This window comes from Pavona decussata, unplaced genomic scaffold, assembly GCF_977016875.1.
Source record: "Pavona decussata unplaced genomic scaffold, jaPavDecu1.1 SCAFFOLD_77, whole genome shotgun sequence".
NCBI lineage: Eukaryota > Metazoa > Cnidaria > Anthozoa > Scleractinia > Agariciidae > Pavona > Pavona decussata.
Genome location: NW_028145495.1, coordinates 482,501 through 497,500, shown reverse-complemented (window position 1 = coordinate 497,500; position 15,000 = coordinate 482,501). Strand labels below are relative to the sequence as shown.

General features: G+C 39.5%; 1 protein-coding gene across 1 annotated transcript in view; it reads left to right on the top strand.

Annotated features, from left to right (window-relative positions):
* Positions 1 to 1,378: 1,378 nt before the first annotated feature.
* The window catches only part of LOC146476390 (uncharacterized), a 51,538-nt gene continuing 37,916 nt past the window's right edge, over positions 1,379 to 15,000 (top strand). Inside the window, exons 1-7 of the mRNA XM_085114549.1 lie at positions 1,379 to 1,501; positions 8,004 to 8,089; positions 9,142 to 9,264; positions 9,549 to 9,887; positions 10,314 to 10,652; positions 11,497 to 11,602; positions 12,600 to 12,793. Coding sequence (XP_084970675.1) covers positions 8,014 to 8,089; positions 9,142 to 9,264; positions 9,549 to 9,887; positions 10,314 to 10,652; positions 11,497 to 11,602; positions 12,600 to 12,793 — 1,177 coding nt within the window. The 5' untranslated portion in view covers positions 1,379 to 1,501; positions 8,004 to 8,013. The remainder of the gene's footprint in view (positions 1,502 to 8,003; positions 8,090 to 9,141; positions 9,265 to 9,548; positions 9,888 to 10,313; positions 10,653 to 11,496; positions 11,603 to 12,599; positions 12,794 to 15,000) is intronic.

Here is a 15,000-nt window from a genome sequence, read left to right as displayed (position 1 = left end):
TAGCCTTCCTACTGCTAGGATTATTAAATATGAATGTGCGAACAGCTGCAAACAGGCGCGGCAATCATGAGAAAGTTTGACGCCCGACTCGGAGCATTATCCCACATTCTTTTTTTTATAGCTTCGAAGCTAAGAGAAGGAAACAAGCTATAACTCCCTGTGACAGTTGCTGAAGAAAATTTCGAGGACTCTAGCTCAGTCAAGTTTCAGTAAATGAACGTAAACTAACGACAACGCGATTTAATCATAACAATTATTGCAGATGTCCTGAAAACATACATGAATATATTTTCGTAATCAAATAAAAATGGCCATCAAACGTTTTTTTTCTTGGTATGAAACGGTTGTTTTTTTCTCTCAAATAATAATAACCATTATTTGAATCTCGCTTGTTAGCGATATCACAAAATTTGGAAAATTATTTTCCGTATTTTTTTTTTTTTACATCAGTATGATTTGTACTTCCAGGAAACGATAATATTGATAATATTGAATAAAAATAAGGATTAAATTAAACTAGAAATAAAAGATTATTAATTAACTGATTTGCTCTGATTATCGGCTTGCGCATGAATGCTTTAACTCTTGTTTCATCGCAGCAGTTACTCATGTTCCGATCGTAAATCGTAATAAACTATCTATGAACCCTCAAAATGAGAACAAAATTTTACCTGAAAAATTATCATCTGATATGATTTGAACTGATTAATCAGCGAGCGTGTACAACTTTATATTAAAATTCATTTCAGATGAACTCTGTTGAACTAGCATTTGGTTAACATATATTTCTGCTGGCTTTTTCGTCAGGGACCTCACAAGTATAATTTTTCTCGACTTATCAACTATACACTAATTTATTTATTAATCATCTCGACTATTTACACAACTGACGCGTTATATGCTAATTATTACCAAATAGAATGCTAATTTCAGCTACAATGCATGGGCTCTTTGCAATTGAATGCAAAAGGTAAATTCATTGAGAGCTCCGCTGTTATTAAACACACTAGAATGTAAACTCATTGAGAGCTCCGCTGTTATTAAACACACTAGAATATAACTGTGTTCCACAATGTATTAATGCCGTATTTTCCTCGTTGAACCATTTCCATGGAAAGACCGGATGAAAAATATTAAAAATTTCTTTCAACTTGAAACGTGAGGTAAGCTTAAATGAACGAATGATTTGTGGACATTACATGAAAGCTGCTGAGCAGTACTGTTTGTTGAACTGTTTGCATTGGGCAATAATTTGTTTTCTCTTTTCAGTTTCTAACGTTTGGTGGCTACACGCACAGTGTTTTTATTCGGCTGTTTAATACGTGACTCAACCCTATTTTAATCACCGCGGTGAGAGATTGACGTCAACACTCGTAAACAAGAATATAGGCTTCTTTGAGGGCAACCGGCACTAAACTTTGGAATTTTGCCTTCCAAGCGGCGCCAGTTCCTTTACAGAGCAATTAAGAAAGCTTCGGAGCAATTCACCTGATGAAAGGAGGTAAGATGTTCCGTACATAATCCTTCTATTAAATGACCATTAATTGTTTTCTGACATAACTGTTGGTTTAATTTGCGATACCGATAGAATGCCATGCATGCAAGTGCTTTCACAGCACAGCTCCGGCGAGAGACACCGATTACTTGCTAATGGTCATGACACTGCACCACTGCCAAAATGACACTGTTTTCGGGAAGACTTTTTTTTTAACTTGAACATACTGCCAAACTGATTTGAGATGCTTTGTTGCTCGGGAGAAACTATTGTGGACGAAATTGCACTATTGTACGAATTCTCTGAGCATTACCTAACACTGACCTCTTGGTCTAATGGGAATAAATGGACACCGATCCATTGACCTATGGGGATTATCGACAGAAACCGTATTCCTAGGATGGTTAACGATTCTGTTGTACTTACAATTGTTTCCTTTCGATGTCCGTATTATATTTGAATGTTAGGGTTCAACGTGACCGGAAATTTGCAAATAGTAGTCCGTAGTTAGATTGTTATGTTTTGTAAATGCGCCTAGTAACCTCTGCAATATGGTGCGTTTTCAAAGCAGATTTTATGTCGTACGACGATTGGAAAATTCTGGTCAACGCAACCGAAATAAAAGTACTTTGAAGCAGGATAAAGAAAGAGAAAATGTTAATATCGCCCGTTTAAAGTGTATTTATTGACGTAAATCACGGCAGCACGATTATAAATGCCATGTTTTCTTTATTGCGGTTACTGATTTCAAAAGTTGTCGTGAAAATTTGCGTGCTTGAAATCTGATGTCAAATTCACAGGAACAACTGCGCCTAAAAAATTTACTTTATTTGCTGAAGGCTCCGAATATTGGAAAGTCGGTAAATTTGTCATATTTGACCATTTTCTCCTGCTAAATGGAACGGAAAGTGTTTTTATCTCACAATATATTTAATTTTGTAAACGCTTCACTACACCGTAGCAAATGCTTTGTGGTTTGGTTTTTTTTTTACATACAAATGACGTACATGTATTGCATTAGCCGAGAAAAAGGAATTTGGGGGAGGGGGGTCATTTAAGATCATTCTCTATAAGTGCAAATTCCGTTTCAGTTATCGTCGACGTAGTGGGAATCACAAAAGGAAATAAAAACAACTTTAGGAAGCGGTACATACATGTATGTCATTGATGTATTCTATGTACAGAGTTAATCAGGAAATCGGCTTATGATGAATAAGGTTTTACCGTTGTGCTCGAATTTTTGTTTGGAGGGAAAATCAAATAATGGTTGATTTGTGTACTTTTGGCCTTTCTCGTTGTAGATTTACAAATTATGTTTTGGACCGTTGTGCGCGTATAAAATAAACAATATTTAGCATGACGACACCAAGCAGTTATTAGACGTTTGACAACAAGTCAAAGGGTGGTACAGTCGGACCTCTATTAAGCGGCCACCCTGGGGACTTTGAAAACTGGCCGCTTAATAGAGGTTGGCCGTTGACTAGAGGTAACGAATACAGCACTTTACTGACAAAATAATAATTCGGGACTTTGGAAAGTGGCCGCTTAATGGAGGGTGGCCGCTTAATAGGTGGCCGCTTAATAGAGGTCCGACTGTACTTATTTAGCTCGACGTGGACGTCGCGGAGTTTTTAAGGGAAGGCGTATGTTAGGGAAACTTCGGTCGATATTTATCGTACTCATGTTCGAGTTTATAGGGAATATTTCATATTTATCCAAGTATATTTAGTGGCTTAAGGTTGTGTTATTATTGGTTTTATATCGTATATCGTTCAATTAGCAAGAGCAATGGTAACCTTAGTTTCCGTTTTAGCTTTTCAGTAATTTGCCAAGTTGTGCAAAAGATCTTGAAAACCTTATCATGCTTGTTACTAAAGGGAAAATAATTAGAAAAGCCGACAGTAGCTATGCAAGGAAATATTTTTAAATTATCTTCGTTGACTTGTATAAGGTTAATCAACTTAGAGGTTCTAGAAGTGTTGCTTGAAGTAAATTGGTTTCGTTTCAAATGAATACTCTTGACATGAGTTCCGTTCTGTAATTGCGTTTTCAGGAGTATTCAATAGGATAACCTTGTAGTTATGACCTAAAAACCTACCTTTGAAGCATCATGAATCAGAATCGTCTAAACAACTGCCTCCTCTTCCATTGTCATAAGTCTATAACGGACACATTGAACACTGTAGACATTGCAAAGAAGTTTGTTCGTGCAAACGAACAACGCGAAAGACACTAAGTTTTGGAAAATACGACTATCCGAGTAGACTAGCCCCCCCCCCCCCCCCCCATGTTTCAAAACGCTCCGCCGCCTCGTTCTTTGTGAACTGTAATGACGGTAATTACGCAGCACAAGGCGTTCACTGACACTTTTTTTTTATTTTTTGTTCACTGACACTTCGGAAAACTCATTTGCTACGTTTACGCACCTCAAGAACTTTTCATTTAGGACAGTTGAATAGTGCAAGTTCTCCTTGATTAACAAGTGTAGTTGTTGGTGAGGTTTTGGTGCTAAAACTTGGCTTTTTGATCTTCTACGCGTTATTCAAAGTACTGCCGCGTTCTCTGTAATTACTTTTTACATCCACATGTATTGTATTCCGTTAACAATGGACACTTGTACAAATCATATATATACAACTCTGTAAGTAGCGCTAAGTGATTACATCGGTGATTACTTCGTTTAACATCAGTGATTACATGTTTACAAACTTTGCTGTTGGACGAACTTATGTCTGTTCGTCCTTCGAGAATAAACTACTGTTGGAACCAAAAGTGTAGTTGTCGCTGTTAATTCTGCATCCAGTTGCGGCTAGATCTTGGTACCTCGAGGGAGTGACGGCCCTTTCTCGAAAGCGAGCTCTCCTTGAGTTAATCTTCCCCAAGAATTGTCACAGAAGTTTTCCCGTTGAAGTTCAGAATAGCCCGAAACGTTCCCGTTCGCTTAGAGTGGAAAAACCTCCCGTCACATTTTTCACCATTATGCTTATGCTTGGTGCTAACAAAATCTCACTTAATGGAGTAACGTATTTTTCTTTAACGGTTGTTATATTGAAGCATGAGCGATGTCTCGCTCTGGCTTGTTAAGCGTGAAACGACTGAGTTACTAGCGTCCGCCATGTTGAAATGTCGGATTCTTCAATTTACCTCACCTATTAAAATTATGCCGGCGTATTGTGTAAAACTGAGCTCATTGGACCGCAGTTTGTCATTCTTTTTACGAAAAAAGGCGCCCAAGATATTTGATATCCTCGTACATAACTTAGTTTGATTTACAATCAAATTGATCAAGTATGAGGAACAAATGAAACATGTAAGTAATCGTTTTGTTGTGATTTACACCAATTGTAGTAAATGCACTTAAATTCTCATATGCAACTTTGACAATTGCCTAATGGTATATGTAACAGTCGATTTTAATTTTAAATGGTCCGTAGTGTTATTTGTTTTGTTGGGTTCAATTAACTTGCAGAGAAAGTCAGAAAGCCCTTTAGGCGATTAGCGATGAAACAAACGCAAAACGAGTTCCAATGAGTCGTGTGTGTAAGAACTATTTAATCCTGAGAATTCATTTCAATGTCAATTTTTTGGCTGGTTATGTTATAATGCCACTCTGTTAATTAATCCAAACAAGCACAAGAACCTTCGCTTCCTCGGCGAAATTTTGTGAGCCAAGATTTTTAATTTAATGCACCGATGAATTTTGAATTGCAATTTAGTGATAACCACACAATAATAACCAACACAATACCAACTCTAAAATAAATCGCCTTCTCTCGCCTTCGTTCGTATTTTATTTACAAGCATTTTTTGTACCGTTGGTATTTCCATTTACAAAGACGCACCAAAAACTGAGCTTTTCGAAGATCCTACCCAGCGTGAAGACTTTTTATAACTCAGAACGGAGACTTACGTTAACACGAGGACTGCACGAAACCTTAAAAGTAGAAAACCAAACTTTAAAAACAAATAATACTATACAGTTCGGCATGTGGCCTCCAAATGGCTTGCTGAAAGCATGATAATAAATATCAATGGCTATGAAGTCAATTTAACGAATCACCTCAAAGCAACGTTAATTTCTTCGTTTTCGTGCAAGCTCATGCAGGTCTCGCAACACTGCCAAACCGAAATTACAAGGCAAGTTAAACGAATCATTGTTTCGTGCATTAGACTGTGAATCGACAAAGTTTCTCAGTGTCCGAGCTAGCCACTCGTGTACGTTTCGTCGATATCATAATTAAGAGTGCTTTTGAGACCCCGACCGCAGTTGTCCGCACTGAGTTGTTGTTGTTGTTGGGGGGTTGTTAAGCGACATGACGTAAAATGTGGTGCGCTAGATAATGCATGGATTTTAGAAATAGGAAGCATTTGCGTACTTCTTTTCAAGGACTCTCTCAAGGGTATAATTGTCATATCCGGAAATTACGCCGAACGATAATCTAAAAGAATGTTTCGCGCGTCGATCATGCGTCTTTAGTAAACAACATGATATCATAAGGATGGAAATATGATGGCTGGTAAATATACAGCGTAGCTCTTGAAAAGGTATCGATTTCCATTGATAATTCCTACATGGTTGTGAATTTAAAATGTGAGAAATGTAGTTGCAAACTCGGACATTTTACCTACTGTTCATGGCTTGAGAGGGGTATGTCGAAAGCGGATAGACATCTGGAGAATGCTCATTTGACTAAATACATTCTTGATAACGAAATGTGTCTCTCTTGTAGTAAAACTCTTACATGGCGGTTTGAATAAGGTTCCTACTTCATGTAGGAAGGTTTTGGACCATGACTGCTTCAATGTTTCAAAGCCAACCTTTGGTTCATACCAGGTAGTTCTAATTTGTACGAGTCTGTTTGAACTCCTAATTTGAACTCCTAACATTTTCTGTTTGTGTTTCAATGTTTTGGAAAATGAAATCTGTATATCTTGTTTGTTTCATTTTTCATGTTTACGGCTTCGAAGGTCTTTAGGCCAAAAAGAATTACATTGCCGGCCGTTTTGATCTTGAGAAAATGAAATCTGTATTTTTGTTTCAGTTTTATGTATCTTCGAAAGCTTCATAAAAGAGATTTTCATTGTGATTACAACTGATGTTTTGTGGAAACGAAATTTATGCTTTGTTTTTTCGGCAGTTTATCGGCTTCGAAGATCTTTGAAGGATTAGATTGAACATGTCTTTTAAAACTCAAACGTTGTATCATTGTAACTAATTATTTAAGCTTGGTTCACACTTGTGACATAAGCATAAGCATAAGAATGTGTAGTGTGAACCGGTGTGACATAAGCATAAGCATAAGCATAAGAAAAAGGAAACTTTTTCTTTTTCTTATGCTTATGCTTATGTCACAAGTGTGAACCAAGCTTCACAGTTAGATGTAAGGCCTGGTTTACACGTACGGACGCAAAGCATAAGCATATAAAGCACAAGCAGAAACACAAGAAACTTACGTGTAAACCAGTGCGACGCAAGCATAAGCGCCTTGTGCTTGTGCTTGTGCTTGCGTCGTTGCATCGTACGTGTAAACCGGGACGACGAAAGCATAAGCACAAGCGCAAGGAAAGGAAACTGAAAAACAGTGACAAGTTGTCAGCGTACATTCTAGTCCGCCATGTTGGAATCAAAGCCAAAAGGCAGTCGGGCCGCGCGATTCTGCCACATTTTTATGCTTCTGCGCTTGCGTATGTCACCTTATGCTTATCGCACGTGTAAACATCCTTGTGCTTATGTTTACGCTTGCGTCGTACGTATAAACCAGGCTTAAGTTAGGCTTAAGCTTTTAGGGACACACAACGGTTAATTTCGGTTTATATCTGTTCGGAGGGCCTTAAACACCTGAGAAATTTGGATTTAGTTTTAAAGAAAATCTGCAACTTTCTTCGGCAACTTTTCGGCTCAAAATTTCGCAACACTGGAAAACTAATTCTTTTCGTTTTCGAAGGGGCAAATATGGGAAATGGGTGAAAAAAGGTCAGCTAACATTTTGGTAAAGCCAACAACATCTGGTAAATCAGTTCGTGGAATAAAATTCCGTTTCCTAAAACTTTCTGCAACATTATCAGCTAAAGTATTCGAACTTATCAAACTGTATTAACTTACACAAATGTCTTTAAAAGGATACAGAACGATCTGCGAAAACAGGAGACGACATTTTAAGTAATATTCTTAAATGCTCTCGTTGAATGGCCGTGTTAAATTGCACAGGCCAACTGGATACATGGTCACAATGTGATAATGAAGAGAAGCTAGTCACGCAATCGCAATCGCGTGACTGATAACGTTGGGAGTCTGGTACAAAGGACTAAAAAAAATAGACATTAATCGCGTGGCCTCTCCATATTTCCACATCGTTATCAAACCTCTAGTCAGAGTCGAAATCCCAGCCATTTTAATTTTTGTGTGCTGCCTAAACGTTGTATTTCATATTTAATAACGATTTCTAAGCTTCATAATCCTACACAATAATTGGATTTTATGATTTTATTCTTATTGTTATTTTTCCAGGTTATTACCAATGAATCTGCCTACGCGAAGTTTCGTTCTAAAGATTGTTTTCTTGCTCATTCTTTCATTTGCTGAAGTTGCAAAAGGTACGTCTTCTTCTACATTTTTAATCTTTAAAAGCATATTTTACAGTATTTTACATTGTTATATCTCTCAGTTAGTACGCGCGGTGTGATTGGTCAATTTTGCCGTCCGTACTTCACTGTACGGGCCACTAAATTTAATAGTTTTCCTTTCCTTCGCGCCCGATTAGCCTCAGAGATGTAATAAATATCTTACTAACGTCGTTTCCTCGGTTCGTACTGTAAGTTATGGGATCCTCTGTTTTTCTCGCTGATTTATGGCCCGCGCGGTTCGCGCGGTTCGCGTGAATTGGAAACTTTCGACACTAGGAAGAGGATTTAAGGAAAAAATTGGAGGGATGTAGCTGTGACAGAAAGCGTCCAGTCGTGTTTTGAACTTTCCATACATTTCCCTGTATTTTTTCCCGCGAACAATTTTTAGTAGCAGTTCACGGCTGGTTCGCTATACAGACAAATGTATGGAAAGTTCAAAACACGACTGGACGCTTTCTGTCACAGCTACATCCCTCCAATTTTGTTCTTAAAATCCTTTTCCTAGTGCCAAAAGTTTCTAATTCATGAATTTTTCAGAAGCGATGTTTTATAAAAATTATTTTACTTTGGATTACCCATACAAACACTGTTATTTCAAGCCTGTTTGCCTACCCCTCAAAATGGCGTCGATAACTGTGATAAGGTCTATGTTGCAACAAATCACGAACGAAGATTGAAGTAGTAAATAAAAAAGTGAAGTCAACTGAAAATGCTTTAGCCCAAGGAAGATTAACTGTAGTAAGAGTTCAGGGATGGCGCAGTGGTGAGAGCGCTCGCCTCCCACTAATGTGGCCTGGGTTCGATTCCTTGACTCAGCGTCAAATGTGGGTTGAGTTTGTTGTTGGTTCTCGTCTTTGCTCCGAGAGGTTTTTCTCGGGGTACTCTGGTTTTCCCCTCTCCTCAAAAACCAACACCAATTCGATTTGGAAACTGTCCGCAATTAGTGCTCTGCGCTAAAGACATTGCAATTAAATAAAGTGTTTTTTTAATTGTTTTTACTGCTTATTTAAATTACCTTGCAGGCCAAGACGTTTGCAGGATATTAAATCCCTGCCAAAATGGTGCAACCTGTTACCCAGGACTGCTTCAGTATAACTACACATGCCGTTGCACTGGGGATTTCATTGGTCAAAATTGCACGGAGCGTAAGTAAAAGTTTATAAGGTTGTTCCTGGAATCATGGATACTTCAGAACAAGGCTGGACACCTTATAGTGTTTACACAATGTAGTATTTTTAACCATGATAGCCCTGACGTGGACAAGAACAGAAGCCCATTTCGTAGGTAGGGAACTGAGAGAATATAACTCCATTTCGGACAGAGAACGTCCACTGTTTAGCACTGATCTATACTGTTTAGGCCTATAAGTACTGATTTGGTTAGTTGTTTTTAATGGCAACCCCCTACATGTTTGTTTTTTTTATTTCAGTTCCCTTTAAAGTAAGAATCGGCATTTCTGGAGTTGAGGGAAATCTCCCGATTATCAGAACTGGAACAGCAGATATGACTAACTTCAGAGCAAGGCAACTCGGCTCCAGGGTTACCATTAGCTTTGCTAGTGGGTTTCAGCAAACAAAAACTACCTACAAATGGACTTTAAATGGCACGATTCTGAAACCAGGGATAAATCCACGTCTCTTCATATCAACTGACATCAGTCAACTGTCAATACGACTGGGATCACTGGCTGACGAAGGAGCATATCAGCTTTTCGCGTCGAACGAATTTGGAACGTTGTTTAGCAGAAAAATTTGGCTGAAATTTTCAGGTTAGTTGCAGTGCTGGGAACTTTTAAACCTTGAAGCTACCTTAGCGTGGCACTATCGATGATGATGATGATGATGATGATGATGATGTCAATGATGATAATAATGATGATGATGGTGATGATGATGGTAATGATGATGATCAAGAGACTATGAGGTAAGAGAGCGAATCTCCCATACATGCCCCTCTTCCTATGAAATTTTTTTCAATCTATTTTTGTTTGCGTTGCTATTTTAATGTTGACATCTTATTGGTCAGTTAGAGTGACGTCATTTAATTTTAAACTCAATGGCGGATTATAATTTCCCAAAATAGCATAACGCGAACTAAAAAAGAGATTGAAAATAATTATCATGGGGCAAAGGGATTCGCTCTCTTACGAAATAATACATCATTCTCAAATTGTTTCTGGTCGGTTCGTTTTCAGTCACTGGAAATTTCCTTTCTCCCCAAACACCCATCAACGTCAGCATGGTGGAGAATGAAGCGTACCTATTACGTTGCCCGCCGCGTGCCTACAGCTACCGCGTGAACTACGACTGGGAAGCCACCGCATTGAATGGCTCAATTGCACAAAGTCCATTTTACGCCCCGCGAATCCTTATGGAGCCAAACGGAGACCTGCTTTTTTCATACGTCGATAGAAGCGACTTCATCACGTTCATCACCCGTCAGGGACAAACCTGGAACCCAATCAGGTGTAAGATGCGTGGTCTTTATGATCAGAAAATAGGACCCCCGGTCTATTTTTATGTCAATAGTCCAGGTAAGAGACATGCATTAGACGCCAGGGATAAGGGATCTTAATTTTTTTTTTTATTTTAGGGAGCTTAAGCAACGACGACGGCGGTTTTGTGGAGAACGTGAACACACGACGGTGAATCTTTCGTTTTGTTTCTTTACTTGTACGCCACTCCTACCAATTTGGTACCTGGATAGTTCGCCATTTTTGGTAAAAGTTGAGCAAGTTGAAATAATCGCGAGGTAGCACAAATGAAATAAAGATATATTTTCAGGTGACGTTTTCGTTGCCGTTGCCGTTGCCGTTGCCGTCGTCGTTACTTAAGCTCCCTATTAATGTTTTAATTACGAACTGTAAACGTGAAACTGGCAATGCAAAATTCATATGTTGATGAAATTACCGCTACGCAACAAATAAAGACAATTTCTGAACATCATAGATCACACGCTCGTACAAAGTGAGTAAACCTAAAAAAACGCCGGGTCGCCGTTTTTCAAGTTTACCTAAATGCCACCTCTTTTGATCTTGTCTACGTTTGCCCATCCGTGGTTCTTTTTAGTTTCCTTGTTTTTCTATTGTGAAATATCCTGGCCCTTTACGGTAAAGAAAAAACTACGTAAAAGTCGAGAGACGAAAGCAAAGTTCACTCCAACCATTTCAAGTATAGCTAAATCGGACTTTGAACGAATGGGCCCAGATGCGCAGCGAAACTTTACATTCTTATAGAGCTTCATTCTAAAAAACACGTATGGCAGGAAGGGGGAGGGGGGGGGGGGGGAGGGAGGACGATAACCATGGATTAGCGCAAACTGACTAGCAGAAAATTTGTTGCTCTTTATGACAACTGCTATTTGTTTTCTTTGCTTAGCCACACAGAGTCCAAAAACGTGGGTTCGATTCTACACCCAGCCCAAGGGTATATACAGCGTGCTCACTGGAGACCAGTTTTACCTTAACTGCACCGCAGGCGGGAGGTAAGAACTTTGTGGTACTATCTTTATCGTTTTGACTCAATTTGTTTCTAGTGCGACTTTACCTTGAATGTAATCTTAAGAAACGTTGCAAAGCAAAAGCACTAGACGAAAGCCTTCACAGTAGGTTTCATTTGATTTTCACCCAGAGATGCAAAAATTGGAATTGCATTGCATGGATTCAAGGTTTAATCTAGAACAGCCTACGTCGATGAGCATGGTTAAGGTGACGCTCTTGGCCGGGAAAAATGGGAAAATAGCGTTGTGCTCGCAAGAGCCGGAAACGTTCATGTAAAATCTTTATGCTCAGGGATCGACTTCCTCCTTCAAAATGACATCGGTAGAAGGTTTTCAGAAAACACGTCTTTAATTCCGTTTATGAGGTAACACGTTTAAATTCTTTAGCTCCTAGAGTTTGCCTCGTTAGCGTTCGTCTTTTAAACTGGCACCGAATTACTTTCTAATAAATTGTGGTACTGTGTCGATCGTTCTGACGAAGGGCAAATGCGCGAAATGTCAGCACTCTGCTGATAAAAACGACATTCAAATTAATGATAAGTTTGAAGGGGAAGCATCACCCAAATTTGCTGTCATTTCAAAACCCAAAAATGTTTGTCTGTCAGCAGAAACAAAAAAATAATTGTCAAGTTTGTTATAAATTATCACTCCAGTGCAATAAAATAAAACTGTCGATTAGTGCCTCTGGCCAGAGACAGAGAAGGCCGGTATGGATTGAAACTTGAAAAATATTAGGCTAATGTTTTCAAGTTCTCGCATTTTGGGAGAGTTTCCAAAATGCGCTAGAACAGATCACGAGTTGTTCCTTTCACGAATTGAGTTGATTTCTTTCCTCTTGTCATATTAGAGTTATTTGGCAGCTGATTGAAGGTCTTATTTCATCATTTTTAACTAAAAGATACCAAAAACCTCATAATACTTCCCCTTTAAGATCTTTATTTACCCATCCATTTACTGTCGGCTTTTCTCTTTCATTCTGTAGACCTGTCCCAACCATTCAGTGGTACAAAGATGGCGTATTGATAACTCAAACGGGAGTTCTCTTTCAATATCAAAATTACAACAGAACTCTACGCCTAGGTTCAATCAGGTGGACAAATCATGATGGTACATATAAGTGTGAAGCGGTCAGTGGTTTTAACAAGGTGTCGGCCACTTTCGATATCAGAGTCATGGGTATGTATCTGTTTTCCCTACTGATATAGTCCACGATATAAAACTCCCCCCAGGGGTGGGCGCTAGATGTCTAGATTCTGTACTGACAGATCCTGGAGAATGTATAGATAAACTGTCTGTCTGACTGACTGACGTATTGACCAGATGACTGGTTGACTGACCGACAGAACTGATTGACTGACTGACTGACTAACTGACTGATTGACTAACTGGCTGACTGACTGACTGACTAACTGACCGATTGTCTGATTGATTGACTAACTGACTGATTGACTAACTGACTGGCTGACTGACGGACTGACTAACTGACTGATTGACTAACTGACTGGATGACTGACGGACTGACTAACTGACTGACTGACTAACTGACTGATTGACTGACTGACTGACTGACTGGCTTACTAACTGACTGATTGACTGGGCTGGCTGACTAACTGACTAACTGACTAATTGACTGGCTGACTGACTGACTGACTGAAAGACTAATTGACTGATTGGCTGACTGACTAACTGACTGATTGACTAAGTGACTGGCTGACTAACTGACTGATTGACTGGCTGGCTGGCTGACTAGCTGACTGATTGACTGACTAACTGACTGATTGACTGACTGACTGACTGACTGACTGACTGACTAACTGACTGACTGACTAATTGACTCGCTGATTGGCTGCCTGGCTGATTAACTGACTCACTGACTGGCTGGTTGACTGACTGACTCACTGACCGACTGACTAACTGACTGATTCACTAACTGACTGGTTGACTAACTGACTGATTGACTGGCTGACTGGCTGATTGACTGACTGACTAACTGACGCATGTCTGACTGACTAACTGACTGGCTGACTGGATAACTTACTGACTGACTGGCTGGCTGACTGACTGACTGACTGACTGACTGATTGACTGGGCTGGCTGACTAACTGACTAATTGACTGACTGACTGACTAACTGACTAATGGACTGACTGATTGACTGGCTGACTGACTGACTGACTAACTGACTGACTGACTAACCGACTGACTGACTGGCTGACTAAAAGACTGATTGACTGGCTGACTGACTGACTGAAGACTGACTAACTGACTGACTGACTGGCTGACTAACCGACTGATTGACTGGCTGCCTGACTGACTGATTGACTGACTGACTGAATGATTGGCTGACTAACTAACTGATTGGCTGACTAATGGACTGATTGACTGGCTAACTGACTGATTGACTGACAGACTCAGTGACTGAATGCTTGGCGATTGACTGGACCGTCCGACTGACCACACAACTGACTGACCGATCGATGGACTAACGGACTCTTACCGTTCTCGGCTCGTTCCTAGTCCCTATATTAAAATCGTCACGGTGGAGACTGAGGCGTAATTGAAATTTCGCGGAGTGGAGTGCCTTAGAAACCATCCACTAATATATCCGGTTTGTCTGTGCGTAGCACCGCCACGTAACATAACATATTGTGATTTAGAGCTGTTTGTGGTTGGGTGTCGTTTTTCTGAGTATGCCTGTGTCACCAATTGAGAAATGACATCTATCCTTTCAACTTCAACTTCAACTTTACTAATTTCTAAAACCTTAGTTACAAAAAGTAAATACATACGCAACCAACATATAGCAAAGGCTAATCGAGGCGGGTTATTCAAATTAGTGTCAACAGATAATTGAGTAAAAAAAAAATTACAGACAAACTAGAGAAAAGTCAGCATCTATCCTTTTTTATTAAAAACTGGATCATTGTATAATGCAATTCCAGGGTTTTGATTGGCTTAGCGGCCATGGTATATGAGCCATTTTACCATGCCCGAGAAGTAGAGACCATGAGTTATTTTCTGGTTGCTCTTGAAAAAGAAATCAGCAAGGCCTACCAATATTACTTGATCGTTTTTAATAAAACAATTTTTCGACTCGCGCTTGTTGGATATGAGATGATTATAGCCAACTCGGCGTTACGCGCCTCGTTGGCTATCTATCATCTCATATCCAACGCGCGCTCGTGGAATAATTGTTAAATATTCACCAGGCTTAAAACGTAACATCACGTTTCCTTCAGTGCGCATATGCCACTTATATACATTCAATTCCTCGCAGTGTGCAGGATGTTAATCAAATGAACCTACTAATTTACTGGACCAGGTTCTACGATGCTCCTGTAGCTCAGTGGTAGGGCATCCGAACTAGTTATCGGGAGGTGTAGG